At 43.6% G+C, this 26,271-nt stretch overlaps 1 protein-coding gene across 1 annotated transcript in view; it reads right to left on the bottom strand.

The window, feature by feature from the left end:
* The window catches only part of asmt2 (acetylserotonin O-methyltransferase 2), a 98,828-nt gene that overhangs the window by 55,823 nt on the left and 16,734 nt on the right, over positions 1–26,271 (bottom strand). The window contains exons 2-5 of the mRNA XM_046364674.1: positions 19,072–19,163; positions 18,698–18,872; positions 1,865–1,994; positions 1,556–1,624 (exon numbers count right to left, since the gene is read on the bottom strand). Of these exons, the coding sequence (XP_046220630.1) occupies positions 1,556–1,624; positions 1,865–1,994; positions 18,698–18,872; positions 19,072–19,152 (455 nt within the window). The 5' untranslated portion in view covers positions 19,153–19,163. The remainder of the gene's footprint in view (positions 1–1,555; positions 1,625–1,864; positions 1,995–18,697; positions 18,873–19,071; positions 19,164–26,271) is intronic.

Below are 26,271 nucleotides of genomic sequence, written 5' to 3'. Positions count from 1 at the left end.
CTACCAGGAGGAACAGTGTTCTGACCTACAGCTAACGTTGTAGTTAAACTACCAGGAGGACCAGTGTTCTGGACTACAGCTAACATTGTAGTTAAACTACCAGGAGGACCAGTGTTCTGGACTACAGCTAACATTGTAGTTAAACTACCAGGAGGACCAGTGTTCTGGACTACAGCTAACATTGTAGTTAACCTACCAGGAGGACCAGTGGTCTGGACTACAGCTAAAGCTTCCATTGTGTGTTATGTCTGAAACCATAATGATCCTCTAATATAGATCTATATATATACTGTCTCTGACTGAGGCCCTGTCTGGAACCATAATGTGTGCAAATGTTTATGTCCAGTGAATAAATGTTGAATCTCCTTCTATCTGTAACACAGAATGAACTGGCAGTGAGGGAGACTTTCAGAGCACAGAACCCTCAGATAAAAACACTAAACCCCTCAAGGTAAATTGTTAACCCTAAGCCCAACGCCAAACCCCTCAAGGGAAATTGTTAACCCTAAACCCAACCCCAAATCCCTCAAGGCAAATTGTTAACCCTAAGCCCAACCCTAAACCCCTCAAGGCAAATTGTTAACCCTAAACCCAAACCTCTCAAGGCAAATTGTTAACCCTATGCCCACCCCCAACCCCTCAAGGCAAATTGTTAACCCTAAGCCCAACCCTAAACCCCTCAAGGCAAATTGTTAACCCTAACCCCAAACCCCTCAAGGCAAATTGTTAACCCTAAACCCAACCCCAAATCCCTCAAGGCAAATTGTTAACCCTAAGCCCAACCCTAAACCCCTCAAGGCAAATTGTTAACCCTAACCCCAAACCCCTCAAGGGAAATTGTTAACCCTAAACCCAACCCCAACCCCTCAAGGCAAATTGTTAACCCTAAACCCAACCCTAAACCCCTCAAGGCAAATTGTTAACCCTAACCCCAAACCCCTCAAGGCAAATTGTTAACCCTAACCCCAACCCCAACCCCTCAAGGCAAATTGTTAACCCTAACCCCAAACCCCTCAAGGCAAATGTTTAACCCTAAACCCAATCCTAAACCCCTCAAGGCAAATTGTTAACCCTAAACCCAACCCTAAACCCCTCAATGCAAATTGTTAACCCTAAACTCAACCCTAAACCCCTCAATGCAAATTGTTAACCCTAAGCCCAACCCTAAACCCCTCAAGGCAAATTGTTAACCCTGGGTCTCGACCCCGCCCTGTGTAACTGGGTCCTGGTCTTCCTGACAGGCCGCCCCCAGGTGGTGACGGTAGGAAACAACATCTCCACCCAGTTTATCCTCAACACTGGGGCCCCACAAGGTGAGTTTTCAGCCCTCTCCTGTACTCCCTGTTCACCCGCGTGGCCATGCACGCCTCCAGCACAAGCATTTCGCTACACTCGCATTAACATCTGCTAACCATGTTTATATGACAAATAAAATGTCATTTGATTTGATAACCCTAACCCATACTAACTCTAACCCAACCTAACCCATACTAGGATATATTTGAAGCTATATAATTGCTCTACTTCCTTGATAAAGATGATACAGTCCACCTACCTGTAGATGGTTTGGAAGATGTCTTCAGGTGAGATGCCAAATGTTTTTTCATTTTGGTTCTTCCCCTCTCTGTAAAACATCAAACACAATGACCGTCAGCTGAGAAGCATATGAAAACATAACCCTGCTTAACTGATGCAATGGAACGGTTTATGTGAGGTAGATGAACATGAAATTCTTCTCTTATAACATAACCCTGTTAAACTGTTGTAATGTAACGGTTTATGTGAGGTAGATGAACATGACGTTAGTATTCAGTTGGGAGTACATCTTCATTCAGCATCTGGTGTTGTATTGTTGTTTAGCCACCTGACAGCGTGCACCACGTTGTTCCACAGAGGGTAGATGGTCTGTGATTGGTAGATGATCATGTCATGAAGAGACTTGGCGCTGCCCTTGGCCAGGTAGAGGTTGGCCACATCAGTACTGCTGTAACAGGCTAGAACCAAGACAAAAGTAAAAACATTACTGCTATAACATACTGAACTAAGATAACATTACTGCTGGAACACTCTAGAACCAAGAGAACATTACTGCTGTAACACTCTAGAACCAAGAGAACAGTACTGTGGTAACTATAACCAAGATAAGATAGCAGTACTGCTGTAACAAGCTAGAATCAAGAGAACAGTACTACTGTAACATGCAAGAACCAAGAGAACAGTACTGCTGTTACATGCTAGAACCAAGATAACATTACTGCTTTAACATGCTAGAACTAAAAGAACAGTACTGTTGTAACACTAGAACCAAGACAAAAGTACTGAACCAAGAGAACCGGAACACAAAATAAGCAAAAGTAAAGTAACTGTTTATTTTTTAGAACCAAGAGAACAGTACTACTGTAACACGATGGAACCATGAGAACAATACTGCTGTAACACACTAGAAACAAGAGAACAGAAACAAGCAAGAACTAAGAGAACAGTACTGCTGTAACACTAGAACAAATAGAACAGTACTACTGTAACACGATGGAACCATGAGAACAATACTGCTGTAACACACTAGAAACAAGAGAACAGAAACAAGCAAGAACTAAGAGAACAGTACTGCTGTAACACTAGAACCAATAGAACAGTACTGCTGTAACACTAGAACAAATAGAACAGTACTGCTGTAACACACTAGAAACAAGAGAACAGAAACAAGCAAGAACTAAGAGAACAGTACTGCTGTAACACCAGAACCAATAGAACAGTACTACTGTAACACGATGGAACCATGAGAACAATACTGCTGTAACACACTAGAAACAAGAGAACAGAAAGAAGCAAGAACTAAGAGAACAGTACTGCTGTAACACCAGAACCAATAGAACAGTACTGCTGTAACACTAGAACAAATAGAACAGTACTGCTGTAACACACTAGAAACAAGAGAAAAGAAACAAGCAAGAACTAAGAGAACAGTACTGCTGTAACACTAGAACAAATAGAACAGTACTGCTGTAATAATCTAGAACAAATAGAACAGTACTGCTGTAACACACTAGAAACAAGAGAACAGAAACAAGCAAGAACTAAGAGAACAGTACTGCTGTAACACCAGAACCAATAGAACAGTACTGCTGTAACACTAGAACAAATAGAACAGTACTGCTGTAACACACTAGAAACAAGAGAACAGAAACAAGCAAGAACTAAGAGAACAGTACTGCTGTAACACCAGAACCAATAGAACAGTACTGCTGTAACACTAGAACAAATAGAACAGTACTGCTGTAACACCAGAACAAATAGAACAGTACTGCTGTAACACTAGAACAAATAGAACAGTACTGCTGTAACACCAGAAACAATAGAACAGTACTGCTGTAACACTAGAACAAATAGAACAGTACTGCTGTAATAATCTAGAACAAATAGAACAGTACTGCTGTAACACCAGAAACAATAGAACAGTACTGCTGTAACACTAGAACAAATAGAACAGTACTGCTGTAATAATCTAGAACAAATAGAACAGTACTGCTGTAACACCAGAAACAATAGAACAGTACTGCTGTAACACTAGAACAAATAGAACAGTACTGCTGTAATAATCTAGAACAAATAGAACAGTACTGCTGTAACACTAGAACAAATAGAACAGTACTGCTGTAATAATCTAGAACTAAAGAACAGTACTGCTGTAACACTAGAACAAATAGAACAGTACTGCTGTAATAATCTAGAACAAAGAGAACAGTACTGCTGTAACACTAGAACAAATAGAACAGTACTGCTGTAATAATCTAGAACAAATAGAACAGTACTGCTGTAACACCAGAAACAATAGAACAGTACTGCTGTAACACTAGAACAAATAGAACAGTACTGCTGTAATAATCTAGAACAAATAGAACAGTACTGCTGTAACACTAGAACAAATAGAACAGTACTGCTGTAATAATCTAGAACTAAGAGAACAGTACTGCTGTAACACTAGAACAAATAGAACAGTACTGCTGTAATAATCTAGAACAAATAGAACAGTACTGCTGTAACACTAGAACAAATAGAACAGTACTGCTGTAATAATCTAGAACTAAGAGAACAGTACTGCTGTAACACTAGAACAAATAGAACAGTACTGCTGTAATAATCTAGAACTAAGAGAACAGTACTGCTGTAACACTAGAACAAATAGAACAGTACTGCTGTAATAATCTAGAACAAATAGAACAGTACTGCTGTAACACCAGAAACAATAGAACAGTACTGCTGTAACACTAGAACAAATAGAACAGTACTGCTGTAATAATCTAGAACAAATAGAACAGTACTGCTGTAACACTAGAACAAATAGAACAGTACTGCTGTAATAATCTAGAACTAAGAGAACAGTACTGCTGTAACACTAGAACAAATAGAACAGTACTGCTGTAATAATCTAGAACAAATAGAACAGTACTGCTGTAACACTAGAACAAATAGAACAGTACTGCTGTAACACACTAGAAACAAGAGAACAGAAACAAGCAAGAACTAAGAGAACAGTACTGCTGTAACACTAGAACAAATAGAACAGTACTACTGTAACACGATGGAACCATGAGAACAATACTGCTGTAACACACTAGAAACAAGAGAACAGAAACAAGCAAGAACAGTACTGCTGTAACACTAGAACCAATAGAACAGTACTGCTGTAACACTAGAACAAATAGAACAGTACTGCTGTAACACACTAGAAACAAGAGAACAGAAACAAGCAAGAACTAAGAGAACAGTACTGCTGTAACACTAGAACCAATAGAACAGTACTGCTGTAACACTAGAACAAATAGAACAGTACTGCTGTAATAATCTAGAACAAATAGAACAGTACTGCTGTAACACTAGAACAAATAGAACAGTACTGCTGTAATAATCTAGAACAAATAGAACAGTACTGCTGTAACACTAGAACAAATAGAACAGTACTGCTGTAATAATCTAGAACAAATAGAACAGTACTGCTGTAACACTAGAACAAATAGAACAGTACTGCTGTAACACACTAGAAACAAGAGAACAGAAAGAAGCAAGAACTAAGAGAACAGTACTGCTGTAACACCAGAACCAATAGAACAGTACTGCTGTAACACTAGAACAAATAGAACAGTACTGCTGTAACACACTAGAAACAAGAGAACAGAAAGAAGCAAGAACTAAGAGAACAGTACTGCTGTAACACCAGAACCAATAGAACAGTACTGCTGTAACACTAGAACAAATAGAACAGTACTGCTGTAACACACTAGAAACAAGAGAAAAGAAACAAGCAAGAACTAAGAGAACAGTACTGCTGTAACACTAGAACAAATAGAACAGTACTGCTGTAATAATCTAGAACAAATAGAACAGTACTGCTGTAACACTAGAACAAATAGAACAGTACTGCTGTAACACTAGAACCAATAGAAACAAGAGCTGAAACAACAAGAACAAATAGAACAGTACTGCTGTAACACCAGAAACAAGAGAACTGAAACAAGCAAGAACAAAGAGAACAGTACTGCTGTAACACCAGAACCAATAGAACAGTAAACTGTAACACGAGAACTAATGAGAACAGTACTGCTGTAACACACTAGAAACAAGAGAACAGAAAGAAGCAAGAACTAAGAGAACAGTACTGCTGTAACACCAGAACAAATAGAACAGTACTGCTGTAACACTAGAACAAATAGAACAGTACTGCTGTAACACACTAGAAACAAGAGAAAAGAAACAAGCAAGAACTAAGAGAACAGTACTGCTGTAACACTAGAACAAATAGAACAGTACTGCTGTAATAATCTAGAACAAATAGAACAGTACTGCTGTAACACTAGAACAAATAGAACAGTACTGCTGTAACACACTAGAAACAAGAGAACAGAAACAAGCAAGAACTAAGAGAACAGTACTGCTGTAACACCAGAACCAATAGAACAGTACTGCTGTAACACTAGAACAAATAGAACAGTACTGCTGTAACACACTAGAAACAAGAGAACAGAAACAAGCAAGAACTAAGAGAACAGTACTGCTGTAACACTAGAACAAATAGAACAGTACTGCTGTAACACCAGAAACAATAGAACAGTACTGCTGTAACACTAGAACAAATAGAACAGTACTGCTGTAATAATCTAGAACAAATAGAACAGTACTGCTGTAACACCAGAAACAATAGAACAGTACTGCTGTAACACTAGAACAAATAGAACAGTACTGCTGTAATAATCTAGAACAAATAGAACAGTACTGCTGTAACACCAGAAACAATAGAACAGTACTGCTGTAACACTAGAACAAATAGAACAGTACTGCTGTAATAATCTAGAACAAATAGAACAGTACTGCTGTAACACTAGAACAAATAGAACAGTACTGCTGTAATAATCTAGAACTAAGAGAACAGTACTGCTGTAACACTAGAACAAATAGAACAGTACTGCTGTAATAATCTAGAACTAAGAGAACAGTACTGCTGTAACACTAGAACAAATAGAACAGTACTGCTGTAATAATCTAGAACAAATAGAACAGTACTGCTGTAACACCAGAAACAATAGAACAGTACTGCTGTAACACTAGAACAAATAGAACAGTACTGCTGTAATAATCTAGAACAAATAGAACAGTACTGCTGTAACACTAGAACAAATAGAACAGTACTGCTGTAATAATCTAGAACTAAGAGAACAGTACTGCTGTAACACTAGAACAAATAGAACAGTACTGCTGTAATAATCTAGAACAAATAAAACAGTACTGCTGTAACACTAGAACAAATAGAACAGTACTGCTGTAATAATCTAGAACTAAGAGAACAGTACTGCTGTAACACTAGAACAAATAGAACAGTACTGCTGTAATAATCTAGAACTAAGAGAACAGTACTGCTGTAACACTAGAACAAATAGAACAGTACTGCTGTAATAATCTAGAACAAATAGAACAGTACTGCTGTAACACCAGAAACAATAGAACAGTACTGCTGTAACACTAGAACAAATAGAACAGTACTGCTGTAATAATCTAGAACAAATAGAACAGTACTGCTGTAACACTAGAACAAATAGAACAGTACTGCTGTAATAATCTAGAACTAAGAGAACAGTACTGCTGTAACACTAGAACAAATAGAACAGTACTGCTGTAATAATCTAGAACAAATAGAACAGTACTGCTGTAACACTAGAACAAATAGAACAGTACTGCTGTAACACACTAGAAACAAGAGAACAGAAACAAGCAAGAACTAAGAGAACAGTACTGCTGTAACACTAGAACAAATAGAACAGTACTACTGTAACACGATGGAACCATGAGAACAATACTGCTGTAACACACTAGAAACAAGAGAACAGAAACAAGCAAGAACAGTACTGCTGTAACACTAGAACCAATAGAACAGTACTGCTGTAACACTAGAACAAATAGAACAGTACTGCTGTAACACACTAGAAACAAGAGAACAGAAACAAGCAAGAACTAAGAGAACAGTACTGCTGTAACACTAGAACCAATAGAACAGTACTGCTGTAACACTAGAACAAATAGAACAGTACTGCTGTAATAATCTAGAACAAATAGAACAGTACTGCTGTAACACTAGAACAAATAGAACAGTACTGCTGTAATAATCTAGAACAAATAGAACAGTACTGCTGTAACACTAGAACAAATAGAACAGTACTGCTGTAATAATCTAGAACAAATAGAACAGTACTGCTGTAACACTAGAACAAATAGAACAGTACTGCTGTAACACACTAGAAACAAGAGAACAGAAAGAAGCAAGAACTAAGAGAACAGTACTGCTGTAACACCAGAACCAATAGAACAGTACTGCTGTAACACTAGAACAAATAGAACAGTACTGCTGTAACACACTAGAAACAAGAGAACAGAAAGAAGCAAGAACTAAGAGAACAGTACTGCTGTAACACCAGAACCAATAGAACAGTACTGCTGTAACACTAGAACAAATAGAACAGTACTGCTGTAACACACTAGAAACAAGAGAAAAGAAACAAGCAAGAACTAAGAGAACAGTACTGCTGTAACACTAGAACAAATAGAACAGTACTGCTGTAATAATCTAGAACAAATAGAACAGTACTGCTGTAACACTAGAACAAATAGAACAGTACTGCTGTAACACTAGAACCAATAGAACAGTACTGCTGTAACACTAGAACAAATAGAACAGTACTGCTGTAACACACTAGAAACAAGAGAACAGAAACAAGCAAGAACTAAGAGAACAGTACTGCTGTAACACCAGAACCAATAGAACAGTACTACTGTAACACGATGGAACCATGAGAACAATACTGCTGTAACACACTAGAAACAAGAGAACAGAAAGAAGCAAGAACTAAGAGAACAGTACTGCTGTAACACCAGAACCAATAGAACAGTACTGCTGTAACACTAGAACAAATAGAACAGTACTGCTGTAACACACTAGAAACAAGAGAAAAGAAACAAGCAAGAACTAAGAGAACAGTACTGCTGTAACACTAGAACAAATAGAACAGTACTGCTGTAATAATCTAGAACAAATAGAACAGTACTGCTGTAACACTAGAACAAATAGAACAGTACTGCTGTAACACACTAGAAACAAGAGAACAGAAACAAGCAAGAACTAAGAGAACAGTACTGCTGTAACACCAGAACCAATAGAACAGTACTGCTGTAACACTAGAACAAATAGAACAGTACTGCTGTAACACACTAGAAACAAGAGAACAGAAACAAGCAAGAACTAAGAGAACAGTACTGCTGTAACACTAGAACAAATAGAACAGTACTGCTGTAACACCAGAAACAATAGAACAGTACTGCTGTAACACTAGAACAAATAGAACAGTACTGCTGTAATAATCTAGAACAAATAGAACAGTACTGCTGTAACACCAGAAACAATAGAACAGTACTGCTGTAACACTAGAACAAATAGAACAGTACTGCTGTAATAATCTAGAACAAATAGAACAGTACTGCTGTAACACCAGAAACAATAGAACAGTACTGCTGTAACACTAGAACAAATAGAACAGTACTGCTGTAATAATCTAGAACAAATAGAACAGTACTGCTGTAACACTAGAACAAATAGAACAGTACTGCTGTAATAATCTAGAACTAAGAGAACAGTACTGCTGTAACACTAGAACAAATAGAACAGTACTGCTGTAATAATCTAGAACTAAGAGAACAGTACTGCTGTAACACTAGAACAAATAGAACAGTACTGCTGTAATAATCTAGAACAAATAGAACAGTACTGCTGTAACACCAGAAACAATAGAACAGTACTGCTGTAACACTAGAACAAATAGAACAGTACTGCTGTAATAATCTAGAACAAATAGAACAGTACTGCTGTAACACTAGAACAAATAGAACAGTACTGCTGTAATAATCTAGAACTAAGAGAACAGTACTGCTGTAACACTAGAACAAATAGAACAGTACTGCTGTAATAATCTAGAACAAATAAAACAGTACTGCTGTAACACTAGAACAAATAGAACAGTACTGCTGTAATAATCTAGAACTAAGAGAACAGTACTGCTGTAACACTAGAACAAATAGAACAGTACTGCTGTAATAATCTAGAACTAAGAGAACAGTACTGCTGTAACACTAGAACAAATAGAACAGTACTGCTGTAATAATCTAGAACAAATAGAACAGTACTGCTGTAACACCAGAAACAATAGAACAGTACTGCTGTAACACTAGAACAAATAGAACAGTACTGCTGTAATAATCTAGAACAAATAGAACAGTACTGCTGTAACACTAGAACAAATAGAACAGTACTGCTGTAATAATCTAGAACTAAGAGAACAGTACTGCTGTAACACTAGAACAAATAGAACAGTACTGCTGTAATAATCTAGAACAAATAGAACAGTACTGCTGTAACACTAGAACAAATAGAACAGTACTGCTGTAACACACTAGAAACAAGAGAAAGAAACAAGCAAGAACTAAGAGAACAGTACTGCTGTAACACTAGAACAAATAGAACAGTACTACTGTAACACGATGGAACCATGAGAACAATACTGCTGTAACACACTAGAAACAAGAGAACAGAAACAAGCAATAACAGTACTGCTGTAACACTAGAACCAATAGAACAGTACTGCTGTAACACTAGAACAAATAGAACAGTACTGCTGTAACACACTAGAAACAAGAGAACAGAAACAAGCAAGAACTAAGAGAACAGTACTGCTGTAACACTAGAACCAATAGAACAGTACTGCTGTAACACTAATAACAAATAATATATGCCATTTACTGCTGTAACATTTTATCCAGGTGAACAGTCATGTGTGCAACATTCTAGAACAAAGACAACCCACTACCCTGTAACATTACAAACCATGCTCTACCAACTGAGCTACAGAAGGACTAGAACAAAGACAACAGCAGATTACTGCTGTAACATTCTAGAACCAGGTGAACAGTACTGCTGTAACACTAGAACAAAGACAACAGCAGATTACTGCTGTAACATTCTAGAACCAGGTGAACAGTACTGCTGTAACACTAGAACAAAGACAACAGCAGATTACTGCTGTAACATTCTAGAACCAGGTGAACAGTACTGCTGTAACACTAGAACAAAGACAACAGCAGATTACTGCTGTAACATTCTAGAACCAGGTGAACAGTACTGCTGTAACACTAGAACAAAGACAACAGCAGATTACTGCTGTAACATTCTAGAACCAGGTGAACAGTACTGCTGTAACACTAGAACAAAGACAACAGCAGATTACTGCTGTAACATTCTAGAACCAGGTGAACAGTACTGCTGTAACACTAGAACAAAGACAACAGTAGATTACTGCTGTAACATTCTAGAACCAGGTGAACAGTACTGCTGTAACACAAGAACCAAGATAACATTACTGCTGTAACACTCTAGAACCAAGAGAACAGTACTGCTGTAACACAAGAACCAAGATAACATTACTGCTGTAACACTCTAGAACAAAGAGAACATTACTGCTGTAATGACCTAGAACCAAGAGAACAGTACTGCTGTAACATGCTTGAACCAAGACAACAGTACTTCTGTAACACAATAACCAAAATAACAGTACATTACTGCAGTAACACTCTAGAACCAAGAGAACAGTACTGTGGTAAATATAAGCAAGAGAACATAACTGCTGTAACAAGCTAGAATTAAGAGAACAGTACTGCTATAAAAGCAGAACCAAGAGAACTGTACATTACTGCTGTAATGTTAAACCACAAGAACAGTTCTGTTTTAACATTCTAAAACAAAGAGAACAGTACTGCTATAAAAGCAGAACCAAAAGAACAGTACTGCTGTAACACTAGAACAAAGAGAACAGTAGATTACTGCTGTAACATTCTAGAACCAGGTGAACAGTACTGCTGTAACATTCTAGAACCAGGTGAACAGTACTGCTGTAACACAAGAACCAAGAGAACAGTACTGATGTAACACTCTAGAACCAGGTGAACAGTACTGCTGTAACATTCTAGAACCAGGTGAACAGTACTGCTGTAACATTCTAGAACCAGGTGAACAGTACTGCTGTAACACAAGAACCAAGAGAACAGTACTGATGTAACACTCTAGAACCAGGTGAACAGTACTGCTGTAACACAAGAACCAAGAGAACAGTACTGCTGTAACACAAGAACCAAGAGAACAGTAGATTACTGCTGTAACACTCTAGAACCAGGTGAACAGTACTGTTGTAACACAAGAACCAGGTGAACAGTACTGTTGTAACACAAGAACCAAGAGAACAGTACTGCTGTAACACTCTAGAACCAGATGAACAGTACTGCTGTAACACAAGAACCAAGAGAACAGTACTGCTGTAACACAATAACCTTTACCCAAATCCAGACAGCAGATGTTCTGAAAGAGCTGCAAAACCAGGACCCACACAAATCAGCTGAGCTTGACAATCTGGACCCTCTATTTCTGAAACTATCCGCCGCCATTGTCGTAACCCCTATTACCAGCCTGTTCAACCTCTCTTTCGTATCGTCTGAGATCCCCAAGGATTGGTAAGCTGCAGCGGTCATCCCCCTCTTCAAAGGGGGAGACACCCTGGACCCAAACTGTTACAGACCTACAGAATATCCATCCAGCCCTGCCTATCTAAGGTCTTCGAAAGCCAAGTCTACAAACAGATCACTTACCATCTCGAATCCCACCGTACCTTCTCCGCTGTGCAATATGGTTTCCGAGCCGGTCACGGGTGCACCTCAGCCACGCTCAAGGTACTAAACGATATCATAACCTCCATCGATAAAAGACAGTACTGTGCAGCCGTCTTCATCGACCTGGCCAAAGCTTTCGACTCTGTCAATCATCATATTCTTATCGGCAGACTCAGTAGACTCGGTTTTTCTAATGACTACGTCACCTGGTTCACCAACTACTTTGCAGACAGAGTTCAGTGTGTCAAATCGGAGGGCATGTTGTCCGGTCCTCTGGCAGTCTCTATGGGGGTGCCACAGGGTTCAATTCTCAGGCCGACTCATTTCTCTGTATATATCAATGATGTTGCTCTTGCTGCGGGCAATTCCCTGATCGGCTTTCTATTTCGCAACAAAGCCTCCTTCACTCACGCCACCAAACTTACCCTAGTAAAACTGACTATCCTACCGATCCTCGCCTTCAGCGATGTCATCTACAAAATAGCTTCCAATACTCTACTCAGCAAACTGGATGCAGTTTATCACAGTGCCATCCGTTTTGTTACTAAAGCACCTTATACCACCCACCACTGCGACCTGTATGCTCTAGTCGGCTGGCCCTCGCTACATATTCGTCGCCAGACCCACTGGCTTCAGGTCATCTACAAGTCCATGCTAGGTAAAGCTCCGCCTTATCTCAGTTCACTGGTCACGATGGCAACACCCACCCGTAACACGCGCTCCAGCAGGTGTATCTCACTGATCATCCTTAAAGCCAAAACCTCATTTGGCCACCTTTCCTTCCAGCTCTCTGCTGCCTGTGACTGGAACGAATTGTAAAAATCGCTGCAGTTGGAGACTTTTATCTCCTTCGCCAACTTTAAACATCTGCTATCTGAGCAGCTCACCGATCGCTGCAGCTGTACATAGTCTATTGGTAAATAGCCCACCCTATTTACCTACCTCATCCCATACTGTTTTTATTTATTTACTTTTCTGCTCTTTTGCACACCAATATCTCTACCTGTACATGACCATCTGATCATTTATCACTCCAGTGTTAATCTGCTAAATTGTAATTATTCACCTACCTCCTCATGCCTTTTGCACACAATGTATATAGACTCTTTCTTTTTTTTCCACTGTGTTATTGACTTGTTAATTGTTTACTCCATGTGTAACTCTGTGTTGTTGTTGTCTGTTCACACTGCTATGCTTTATCTTGGCCAGGTCGCAGTTGTAAATGAGAACTTGTTCTCAACTAGCCTTCCTGGTTAAATAAAGGTGAAATAAAAAATAAAAAATAAAAAAGAACCAAGAGAACAGTACTGCTATAACACAAGAACCAAGAGAACAGTACATTACTGCTGTAATACTCTAGAACCAAGTGAAAAATACTGCTGTAAGACTAAAACCAAGAGGACATTACTGCTGTAACACGCTAAAACCAAGAGAACATTACTGCTGTAAGACTAGAACCGAGAGGACATTACTGTTGTAAAACGAGAACCAAGAGAACAGCACTAATGTAACACTAGAACCAAGAGAACAGGACATTACTGCTGAAACACTATAGAACAAAGACAACAGCACTGACGTAACAGTCATGAACCAAGACCCAAATCCAGATAGCTGATGTTCTGAAAGAGCTGCAAAATCTGGACCCCTACAAATCAGCAGGACTAGACAATCTGGACTCTCTCTTCCTAAAATGATCTGCCGAAATTGTTGCAACCCCTATAACTAGTCTGTTCAACATCTCTTTCGTATCGTCTGAGATTCCCAAAGATTGGAAAGCTGCCGTGGTCATCCCCCTCTTCAAAGGGGGAGACACTCTAGACACAAACTGTTATAGACCTATATCTATCCTACCCTGCCTTTCTAAATTCTTCGAAAGCCAAGTTAACAACCAGATCAAATCAAATCAATCAAATAAAATTTTATTTGTCACATACACATGGTTAGCAGATGTTAATGCGAGTGTAGCGAAATGCTTGTGCTTCTAGTTCCGACAATGCAGTGATAACCAACAAGTAATCTAACTAACAATTCCAAAACTACTGTCTTATACACAGTGTAAGGGGATAAAGAATATGTACATAAGGATATATGAATGAGTGATGGTACAGGGCAGCATACAGTAGATGGTATCGAGTACAGTATATACATATGAGATGAGTATGTAGACAAAGTAAACAAAGTGGCATAGTTAAAGTGGCTAGTGATACATGTATTACATAAGGATGCAGTCGATGATATAGAGTACAGTATATACGTATGCATATGAGATGAATAATGTAGGGTAAGTAACATTATATAAGGTAGCATTGTTTAAAGTGGCTAGTGATATATTTACATCATTTCCCATCAATTCCCATTATTAAAGTGGCTGGAGTTGGGTCAGTGTCAATGACAGTGTGTTGGCAGCAGCCACTCAATGTTAGTGGTGGCTGTTTAACAGTCTGATGGCCTTGAGATAGAAGCTGTTTTTCAGTCTCTCGGTCCCAGCTTTGATGCACCTGTACTGACCTCGCCTTCTGGATGATAGCGGGGTGAACAGGCAGTGGCTCGGGTGGTTGATGTCCTTGATGATCTTTATGGCCTTCCTGTAACATCGGGTGGTGTAGGTGTCCTGGAGGGCAGGTAGTTTGCCCCCGGTGATGCGTTGTGCAGACCTCACTACTCTCTGGAGAGCCTTACGGTTGAGGGCGGAGCAGTTGCCGTACCAGGAGGTGATACAGCCCGCCAGGATGCTCTCGATTGTGCATCTGTAGAAGTTTGTGAGTGCTTTTGGTGACAAGCCGAATTTCTTCAGCCTCCTGAGGTTGAAGAGGCGCTGCTGCACCTTCTTCACGACGCTGTCAGTGTGAGTGGACCAATTCAGTTTGTCTGTGATGTGTATGCCGAGGAACTTAAAACTTGCTACCCTCTCCACTACTGTTCCATCGATGTGGATAGAGGGGTGTTCCCTCTGCTGTTTCCTGAAGTCCACAATCATCTCCTTAGTTTTGTTGACGTTGAGTGTGAGGTTATTTTCCTGACACCACACTCCGAGGGCCCTCACCTCCTCCCTGTAGGCCGTCTCGTCGTTGTTGGTAATCAAGCCTACCACTGTTGTGTCGTCCGCAAACTTGATGATTGAGTTGGAGGCGTGCATGGCCACGCAGTCGTGGGTGAACAGGGAGTATGGGAGAGGGCTCAGAACGCATCACCGACTATTTCGAATGTATTTGTTATGGATCCCAATTAGTTAATGTGTAACGGTCCTATGTGTAGCATAGGTGTAGAGAGTCAGGCGCAGGACAGCAGATATGCATAATCAAAGTTCTTTACTCAAAAAGATATACAAAGTAAATCATGAGCCCACAAAGACAGACCGAATTACAACAAACAATCACTCACAAACACAACATGGGGAACAGAGGGTTACATAATAAACAAGTCATTTGTTGAGTGAAGCCAGGTGTGTAAGACAAAGACAGAACAAATGGAAAATGAAAAATGGATAGGCGGCGACTAGAAAGTCGGCGACGTCTACCGCCGAAAGCCGCCTGAACAAGGAGAGGGACCGACTTCGGCGGAAGTCGTGACATCACGCCAAGGCAGCAGATACTCTTCCTGGGATTTATTATGGATCCCCATTAGTTCCTGCCAAGGCAGACGCTACTCTTCCTGGGGTTTATTATGGACCTCCATTAGTTCCTGCCAAGGCAGCAGCTACTCTTCCTGGGGTTTATTATGGACCTCCATTAGTTCCTGCCAAGGCAGCAGCTACTCTTCAAAATTAAGGCAGTTCTAAACAATTACAAACATGACATTACATTCATAAAAGATTTCACAACAAATTAAGTGTGTGCCCTCAGGTCACTACTCTACAACCACATATTTACAATACAAAATCCATGAGTACATGTGTGTAATGATGCAGAAAAACGAATCCATGCTTTTGTCAGTTCTAGATCAGACTACTGCAATGCTCTACTCTCCGGCTACCCGGATAAAGTACTAAATACACTTCAGTTAGTGCTAAACACGGCTGCTAGAATCTTGACTAGAATCCCAAAATGTGATCACATTACTCTAGTGCTAGCCTCTCTACACTGACTTCCTGTTAAGGCTAGAGCTGACTTACAGCTAACCTACAAAGCATTACATGGGCTCGCTGCTACCTATCTCTCCAATTTAGTTTTGCGCCCCCTCGGGTTTGTGCGGTGGAGATCTCCGTGGGCTATACTCAGCCTTGTCTCAGGGTAGTAGGTTGGACTGTTGATATCCCTCTAGTGGTGTGGGGGCTATACTCAGCCTTGTCTCAGGGTAGTAAGTTGGTGTTCTGTTGATATCCCTCTAGTGGTGTGGGGGCTGTGCTTTGGCAAAGTGGGTGGGGTTATATCCTATATCTTCCTCTCACCCTCCCAGAGGACCTGAGCCCTAGGACCATGCCTCATGACAACTTGGCCTAATAACTCCTAGCTGTCCCCAGTCCACCTGGTCGTGCTGCTGCTCCAGTTTCAACTGTTCTGCCTGCGGCTATGGAACTCTGACCTGTTCACCGGATGTGCTACCTTGTCCCGGAACTGCTGTTTTCGACTCTCTCGCTCTCTCTCTCAACCGCACCTGCGGTCTCAACCTCTGAATGCTCGGCGATGAAAAGCCAACTGACATTTACTCCGAGGTACTGACCTGTTGCACAGTCTGCAACCCTGCAGGTAATCAATGAACGTTTGAACATCTTGAAGAAAATCTGGCATTAACTTCTTTGGGGTAGGGGGCAGTATAGGGTAGCTTGGATGAAAAACGTGCCCAAATTAAGCCTTCTGCTACTCAGCCGCAAAAGCTACAATATGCATATAATTAGTACATTTGGATACACTCTGAAGTTTCTGAAACTGTTTGAATGATGTCTGTGAGAATAACAGAACTCATATGGAAGGCAAAATCCTGAGAAAAAATCCAACCAGGAAGTGAGAAATCTGAGGTTTGTAGTTTTTCAACTCAGCCCATTGAAGATTGAAGATACAGGGTGACATTAGTTATGTTTCACTTCCCAAGGATTCCACTAGATGTCAACAGTATTTAGAACTTGTTTTGAGGATTCTACTCTAAAGGAGGGGCTCATAAGAGCTCTTTGAGTGAGTGTCTGGCAGAGTGCCACAGCCTCAGTTTGGCGCGCTCATGTGGAAGGTTCCACTTAATTTGTACAGTCAAAGGAATTGTCCGGTTGGAACATGAATTAAGTTTTATGTTAAAAACATCCTAAAGATTGATTCCATACTTAGTTTGGCATGTTTCTACGGGCTGTAACGGAACCTTTTGAACTTTTCGTCCGATGTTCGGCGCGACATGAACGCGCTTTTGGATTTGTTTACCAAACGCCCTAACAAAATACGATTTTTGGACATAACTGATGGACATTATTGAACAAATCAAACATTTATGGTGGAACTGGGATTCCTGGGAGTGCATTCTGATGAAGATCATCAAAGATAAGTGAATATTTAAAATGCTATTTCTGAGTAATGTTGACTACCCAATATGGCGGGTATGGCTTTGTTGTCTAAAGGCTGTACTCAGATTATTGCATGTTTTGCTTTCTCCAAAGTTGTTTTGAAATCTGACACAGCGGTTGCATAAAGGAGAAGTGTATCTAAAGTTCCATGTATAATAGTCATATCTTTATCAATGTTTATTATGAGTATTTCTGTAATTTGATGTGGCTCTCTGCACAATCACCGCATGTTGTAGAATTAATGAACGTAACGCGCCAATGTAAACTCAGATTTTTAACAAACAAAACATACATGTATTGTGTAACATGAAGTCCTATGAGTGTCATCTGATGAAGATCATCAACGGTTAGTGATTCATTTTATCTCTTTTTCTGCTTTTTGTGACTCCTCTCTTTGGCTGGAAAAAACGTCTGTGTGTTTCTGTGGCTTGGTGGTGAACTAACATAATCGTTTGTGGTGCTTTCGCTGTAAATCCTTTTTGAAATAAGACAGTGTGGCTGGATTAACGGGAATTTTATCTTTAAAATGGTGTAAAATACTTGCATGCTTGAGGAATTTTAATTATGATATTTTTGTTGTTTTGAATTTGGCGCCCTGCACTGTCACTGGCTGTTGCAGTAGCGGAACCCCAGTCCTAGAAAGGTTAATGGCCATGTACTCTTATAATCTCCACCCAGCAGAGCTACAAGAGGGCTGGCCAACCCTCAGAGCCTGGCTCCTCTCTAGGTTTATTCATAGGTTCCTGCCTTTCTAGGGAGTGTTTCCTAGCCACAGTGCTTCTACACCTGCATTGTTTGCTGTTTGGGGTATTAGGCTGGGTTTCTGTACAGCACTTTGTGACATCTGCTGATGTAAAAAGGGCTTTATAAAATACATTTGATTGATTGATTAAATGTGATTGTATAGTGTGAATGTTATGTGTGTGTGTCTGTGTTAGTGGTAAAGTGTAAGCGGTTCACCTGTCCCATCTATCTGCTCCACCTCCAGGATGTCAACTCCCACCAGTACGTCCAGAAGGCGTTCAATCCCGTCCATGCTGGCGCCCAGCTCCTGGGCCACGACCTCCGCAGACAGAGGCTTCTGGGACAACAGCAGGAGGTCAAACACCCCCAACTCACAGGCTGAGAAGATAACCTGATAGGAGGGGCAACAGTCAGGGTAAGGGGTCAGAGGACTCTTGCAGTCTGACAGCATCTTTTGGTGTTTACATAATGTAATTTTGTCAGATTTAAACTACATATCTGTACATTACGTTGTAAATATTTCCAGTGGTTTTGTACCATAGGTCAGGGGATGTCAATCTACATGATAAATAAATATTATAAAGTCCAACCTTTGAGACTCTGAATCCATTGAAATACTCCAGCAGTTTAAAGGGGTAGTCCAGTTCACTCTGGGACAGATGTTCTGCCATGATATTGAGTCCTGATGGGGGAGGAGAGGAGAGTGGGATTGAGGGGGACATGAGAGAGAAAGGCATCACAGTGGGAGAGAGAGAAAGAAAGGCATCACAGTGGGAGAGAGAGAAAGAAAGCCATCACAGTGGGGGACATGAGAGAGAAAGGCATCACAGTGGGGGACATGAGAGAGAAAGGCATCACAGTGGGGGAGAGAAAGGCATCACAGTGGGGGACAGGAGAGAGAAAGGCATCACAGTGGGGGACAGGAGAGAGAAAGGCATCACAGTGGGGGACAGGAGAGAGAAAGGCATCACAGTGGGGGAGAGAAAGGCATCACAGTGGGGGAGAGAAAGGCATCACAGTGGGGGACAGGAGAGAGAAAGGCATCACAGTGGGAGACAGGAGAGAGAAAGGCATCACAGTGGGAGACAGGAGAGAGAAAGGCATCACAGTGGGAGACAGGAGAGAGAAAGGCATCACAGTGGGAGACAGGAGAGAGAAAGGCATCACAGTGGGAGACAGGAGAGAGAAAGGCATCACAGTGGGGGAGAGAAAGGCATCACAGTGGGAGACAGGGGAGAGAAAGGCATCACAGTGGGGGAGAGAAAGGCATCACAGTGGGAGACAGGAGAGAAAAAGGCATCACAGTGGGGGAGAGAAAGGCATCACAGTGGGAGACAGGAGAGAGAAAGGCATCACAGTGGGAGACAGGAGAGAGAAAGGCATCACAGTGGGGGAGAGAAAGGCATCACAGTGGGAGACAGGAGAGAGAAAGGCATCACAGTGGGGGACAGGAGAGAGAAAGGCATCACAGTGGGGGACAGGAGAGAGAAAGGCATCACAGTGGGGGACAGGAGAGAGAAAGGCATCACAGTGGGGGACAGGAGAGAGAAAGGCATCACAGTGGGGGACAGGAGAGAGAAAGGCATCACAGTGGGGGACAGGAGAGAGAACGGCAACACAGTGGGGGAGAGAAGGGCATCTCAGTGGGGGAGAGAAAGGCATCACAGTGGGGGAGAGAAGGGCATCACAGTGGGGGAGAGAAAGGCATTACAGTGGGGAGAGAAGGGCATCACAGTGGGGGAGAGAAAGGCATTACAGTGGGGGAGAGAAAGGCATTACAGTGGGGGAGAGAAAGGCATCACAATGGGAGAGAGAAGGGCATCACAGTGGGGGAGAGAAGGGCATCACAGTGGGGGAGAGAAGGGCATCACAGTGGGGGGAGAAAGGCATTACAGTGGGGGAGAGAAAGGCATCACAGTGGGGGGAGAGAAAGGCATCACAGTGGGGGGAGAGAAAGGCATCACAGTGGGGGAGAGAGAAAGGCATCACAGTGGGGGGGAGAGAAAGGAATCACAGTGGGGGAGAGAGAAAGGCATCACAGTGGGGGAGAGAGAAAGGCATCACAGTGGGGGGAGAGAAAGGCATTACAGTGGGGGAGAGAGAAGGGCATTACAGTGGGGGAGAGAGAAAGGCATCACAGTGGGGGAGAGAGAAAGGCATCACAGTGGGGGAGAGAGAAAGGCATCACAGTGGGGGAGAGAGAAAGGCATCACAGTGGGGGAGAGAGAAAGGCATCACAGTGGGGGGAGAGAGAAAGGCATCACAGTGGGGGAGAGAGAAGGGCATCACAGTGGGGGACAGGAGAAAGAAAGGCATCACAGTGGGGGAGAGAGAAAGGCATCACAGTGGGAGACAGGAGAGGGGGAGAGAGAAAGGCATCACAGTGGGGGAGAGAGAAAGGCATCACAGTGGGGGAGAGAGAAAGGCATCACAGTGGGGGGAGAGAAAGGCATCACAGTGGGGGACAGGAGAGAAAGGCATCACAGTGGGGGAGAGAGAAAGGCATCACAGTGGGGGAGAGAGAAAGGCATCACAGTGGGGGAGAGAGAAAGGCATCACAGTGGGGGAGAGAGAAAGGCATCACAGTGGGGGAGAGAGAAAGGCATCACAGTGGGGGAGAGAGAAAGGCATCACAGTGGGGGAGAGAGAAAGGCATCACAGTGGGGGAGAGAGAAAGGCATCACAGTGGGAGACAGGAGAGAGAAAGGCATCACAGTGGGGGAGAGAAAGGCATCACAGTGGGGGGAGAGAGAAAGGCATCACAGTGGGGGAGAGAGAAAGGCATCACAGTGGGAGACAGGAGAGAAAAGCATCACAGTGGGGGGAGAGAAAGGCATCACAGTGGGGGACAGAGAAAGGCATCACAGTGGGGGACAGGAGAGAAAAAGGCATCACAGTGGGGGGACAGGAGAGAGAAAGGCATCACAGTGGGGGGGGGGGAGAGAGAAAGGCATCACAGTGTGGGACAGGAGAGAGAAAGGCATCACAGTGGGGGAGAGAGAAAGACATCACAGTGGGAGACAGGAGAGAGAAAGGCATCACAGTGGGGGGAGAGAGAAAGGCATCACAGTGGGGGGAGAGAAAGGCATCACAGTGGGGGAGAGAGAAAGGCATCACAGTGGGGGACAGGAGAGAGAAAGGCATCACAGTGGGGGACAGAGAGAGAAAGACATCACAGTGGGGGAGAGAGAAAGGCATCACAGTGGGAGACAGGAGAGAGAAAGGCATCACAGTGGGGGACAGGAGAGAGAAAGGCATCACAGTGGGGGAGAGAGAAAGGCATCACAGTGGGAGAGAGAGAAAGACATCACAGTGGGGGAGAGAGAAAGGCATCACAGTGGGGGACAGGAGAGAGAAAGGCATCACAGTGGGAGACAGGAGAGAGAAAGGCATCACAGTGGGGGACAGGAGAGAGAAAGGCATCACAGTGGGGGGGGAGAGGAGAAAGGCATCACAGTGGGGGAGAGAGAAAGGCATCACAGTGGGGGAGAGAGAAAGGCATCACAGTGGGGGAGAGAAAGGCATCACAGTGGGGGACAGGAGAGAGAAAGGCATCACAGTGGGGGACAGAAGAGAGAAAGACATCACAGTGGGGGAGAGAGAAAGGCATCACAGTGGGGGAGAGAGAAAGGCATAACAGTGGGGGAGAGAGAAAGGCATCACAGTGGGGGGGAGAGCATCACAGAAAGGCATCACAGTGGGGGGAGAGAAAGGCATCACAGTGGGGGGAGAGAAAGGCATCACAGTGGGGGAGAGAGAAAGGCATCACAGTGGGGGAGAGAGAAAGGCATCACAGGGGGAGAGAGAAAGGCATCACAGTGGGGGAGAGAGAAAGGCATCACAGTGGGGGAGAGAAAGGCATCACAGTGGGGGGAGAGAAAGGCATCACAGTGGGGGAGAGAGAAAGGCATCACAGTGGGGGAGAGAGAAAGGCATCACAGTGGGGGAGAGAGAAAGGCATCACAGTGGGGGAGAGAGAAAGGCATCACAGTGGGGGGGGAGAGAGAGAGAAGGGCATCACAGTGGGGGACAGGAGAAAGAAAGGCATCACAGTGGGGGAGAGAGAAAGGCATCACAGTGGGAGACAGGAGAGAGAAAGGCATCACAGTGGGGGGAGAGAAAGGCATCACAGTGGGGGAGAGAGAAAGGCATCACAGTGGGGGAGAGAGAAAGGCATCACAGTGGGGGAGAGAGAAAGGCATCACAGTGGGGGACAGGAGAGAGAAAGGCATCACAGTGGGGGACAGGAGAGAGAAAGGCATCACAGTGGGGGAGAGAGAAAGGCATCACAGTGGGGGGAGAGAAAGGCATCACAGTAGGGGAGAGAGAAAGGCATCACAGTGGGGGAGAGAGAAAGGCATCACAGTGGGGGAGAGAGAAAGGCATCACAGTGGGGGAGAGAGAAAGGCATCACAGTGGGAGACAGGAGAGAGAAAGGCATCACAGTGGGGGAGAGAGAAAGGCATCACAGTGGGGGAGAGAGAAAGGCATCACAGTGGGGGAGAGAGAAAGGCATCACAGTGGGAGACAGGGAGAGAAAGGCATCACAGTGGGGAGAGAGAAAGGCATCACAGTGGGGGACAGAGAAAGGCATCACAGTGGGGGACAGGAGAGAAAAAAGGCATCACAGTGGGGGGACAGGAGAGAGAAAGGCATCACAGTGGGGGGCAGGAGAGAGAAAGGCATCACAGTGTGGGACAGGAGAGAGAAAGGCATCACAGTGGGGGAGAGAGAAAGACATCACAGTGGGAGACAGGAGAGAAAGGCATCACAGTGGGGGGAGAGAGAAAGGCATCACAGTGGGGGAGAGAGAAAGGCATCACAGTGGGGGAGAGAGAAAGGCATCACAGTGGGGGACAGGAGAGAGAAAGGCATCACAGTGGGGGACAGAAGAGAGAAAGACATCACAGTGGGGGAGAGAGAAAGGCATCACAGTGGGAGACAGGAGAGAGAAAGGCATCACAGTGGGGGACAGGAGAGAGAAAGGCGTCACAGTGGGGGAGAGAGAAAGGCATCACAGTGGGAGAGAGAGAAAGACATCACAGTGGGGGGAGAGAAAGGCATCACAGTGGGGGACAGGAGAGAGAAAGGCATCACAGTGGGAGACAGGAGAGAAAGGCATCACAGTGGGGGACAGGAGAGAGAAAGGCATCACAGTGGGGGGGGACAGGAGAGAGAAAGGCATCACAGTGGGGGGAGAGAGAAAGGCATCACAGTGGGGGAGAGAGAAAGGCATCACAGTGGGGGGAGAGAAAGGCATCACAGTGGGGGACAGGAGAGAGAAAGGCATCACAGTGGGGGACAGAAGAGAGAAAGACATCACAGTGGGGGAGAGAGAAAGGCATCACAGTGGGGGACAGGAGAGAGAAAGGCGTCACAGTGGGGGACAGGAGAGAGAAAGGCGTCACAGTGGGGGAGAGAGAAAGGCATCACAGTGGGGGAGAGAGAAAGACATCACAGTGGGGAGAGAGAAAGGCATCACAGTGGGGGACAGGAGAGAAAGGCATCACAGTGGGAGACAGGAGAGAGAAAGGCATCACAGTGGGGGGGAGAGAAAGGCATCACAGTGGGAGACAGGAGAGAGAAAGGCATCACAGTGGGGGACAGGAGAGAGAAAGGCATCACAGTGGGGGGGGGGACAGGAGAGAGAAAGGCATCACAGTGGGAGACAGGAGAGAGAAAGGCATCACAGTGGGGGAGAGAGAAAGGCATCACAGTGGGGGAGAGAAAGGCATCACAGTGGGGGAGAGAAAGGCATCACAGTGTGGGACAGGAGAAAGGCATCACAAGTACAGATCCCCCCCACCCAGTCGAATCGGGGACCCGAACCAGTGACCTCTCGGCCACCGGTTCAAGCTCACAACCGTCAGCCCACCAACCATCCAAGACATTACTTCTTGTCAAAAGACTTTGGAATTGGTTTACAGTGCATTTGGAAAGCATTCAAACCCCTTGACTTTATCCATATTTTGTTACGTTACAGCCTTATTCTAAAATGTATTACATTGTTTTTATCATCAATCTACACACAATATCCAATAATGACAAAGAAAAAACGTATAAACATTTAAAAAATATTAAATATCACATTTACTTAAGTATTCAGACCCTTTACTCAGTACTCTGTTGAAGCACCTTTGGCAGCGATTACAATCTTGAGTCTTCTTGGGTATGACATTTACATTTTACATTTAAGTCATTTAGCAGACGCTCTTATCCAGAGCGACTTACAAATTGGTGCATTCACCTTATGACATCCAGTGGAACAGTCACTTTACAATAGTGCATCTAAATCTTAAAGGGGGGGTGAGAGGGATTACTTATCCTATCCTAGGTATTCCTTAAAGAGGTGGGGTTTCAGGTGTCTCCGGAAGGTGGTGATTGACTCCGCTGTCCTGGCGTCGTGAGGGAGTTTGTTCCACCATTGGGGGGCCAGAGCAGCGAACGGTTTTGACTGGGCTGAGCGGGAACTGTACTTCCTCAGTGGTAGGGAGGCGAGCAGGCCAGAGGTGGATGAACGCAGTGCCCTTGTTTGGGTGTAGGGCCTGATTAGAGCCTGGAGGTACTGAGGTGCCGTTCCCCTCACAGCTCCGTAGGCAAGCACCATGGTCTTGTAGCGGATGCGAGCTTCAACTGGAAGCCAGTGGAGAGAGCGGAGTAGCGGGGTGACGTGAGAGAACTTGGGAAGGTTGAACACCAGACGGGCTGCGGCGTTCTGGATGAGTTGTAGGGGTTTAATGGCACAGGCAGGGAGCCCAGCCAACAGCGAGTTGCAGTAATCCAGACGGGAGATGACAAGTGCCTGGATTAGGACCTGCGCCGCTTCCTGTGTGAGGCAGGGTCGTACTCTGCGGATGTTGTAGAGCATGAACCTACAGGAACGGGCCACCGCCTTGATGTTAGTTGAGAACGACAGGGTGTTGTCCAAGATCACGCCAAGGTTCTTAGCGCTCTGGGAGGAGGACACAATGGAGTTGTCAACCGTGATGGCGAGATCATGGAGCGGGCAGTCCTTCCCCGGGAAGAGAAACAGGTGTGCTAAACTACAAGCTTAGCACACCTGTATTTGGGGAGTTTCTCTCATTCTTCTCTGCAGATCCTCTCAAGCTCTGTCAGGTTGGATGGGGAGCGTTGCTGCTCAGCTATTTTCAGGTCACACCTGAGATGTTCAATCGGGTTCAAGTCCGGGGGCACGAGTACAGAACATCAACAAGCTGCTCCCAAACATTATAAACCTGCATCAGGACATCAATAATCTGCTCCCTAACATTATAAACCTGCATCAGGACATCAATAACCTGCTCCCAGACATTATAAACCTGCATCAGGACATCAATAATCTGCTCCCTAACATTATAAACCTGCATCAGGACATCAATAATCTGCTCCCTAACATTATAAACCTGCATCAGGACATCAATAACCTGCTCCCAGACATTATAAACCTGCATCAGGACATCAATAATCTGCTCCCTAACATTATAAACCTGCATCAGGACATCAATAACCTGCATCAGGACATCAATAATCTGCTCCCTAACATTATAAACCTGCATCAGGACATCAATAATCTGCTCCCTAACATTATAAACCTGCATCAGGACATCAATAATCTGCTCCCTAACATTATAAACCTGCATCAGGACATCAATAACCTGCTCAGGACCAATAATCTGACATTATAAACCTGCATCAGGACATCAATAATCTGCTCCCTAACATTATAAACCTGCATCAGGACATCAATAATCTGCTCCCTAACATTATAAACCTGCATCAGGACATCAATA

The sequence above is a fragment of the Oncorhynchus gorbuscha genome, linkage group LG10, assembly GCF_021184085.1.
Source record: "Oncorhynchus gorbuscha isolate QuinsamMale2020 ecotype Even-year linkage group LG10, OgorEven_v1.0, whole genome shotgun sequence".
Taxonomy (NCBI): Eukaryota; Metazoa; Chordata; class Actinopteri; order Salmoniformes; family Salmonidae; genus Oncorhynchus; species Oncorhynchus gorbuscha.
Note: the sequence above shows the minus strand (reverse complement) of the source record. Positions and strands in the feature narration are given on the sequence as shown.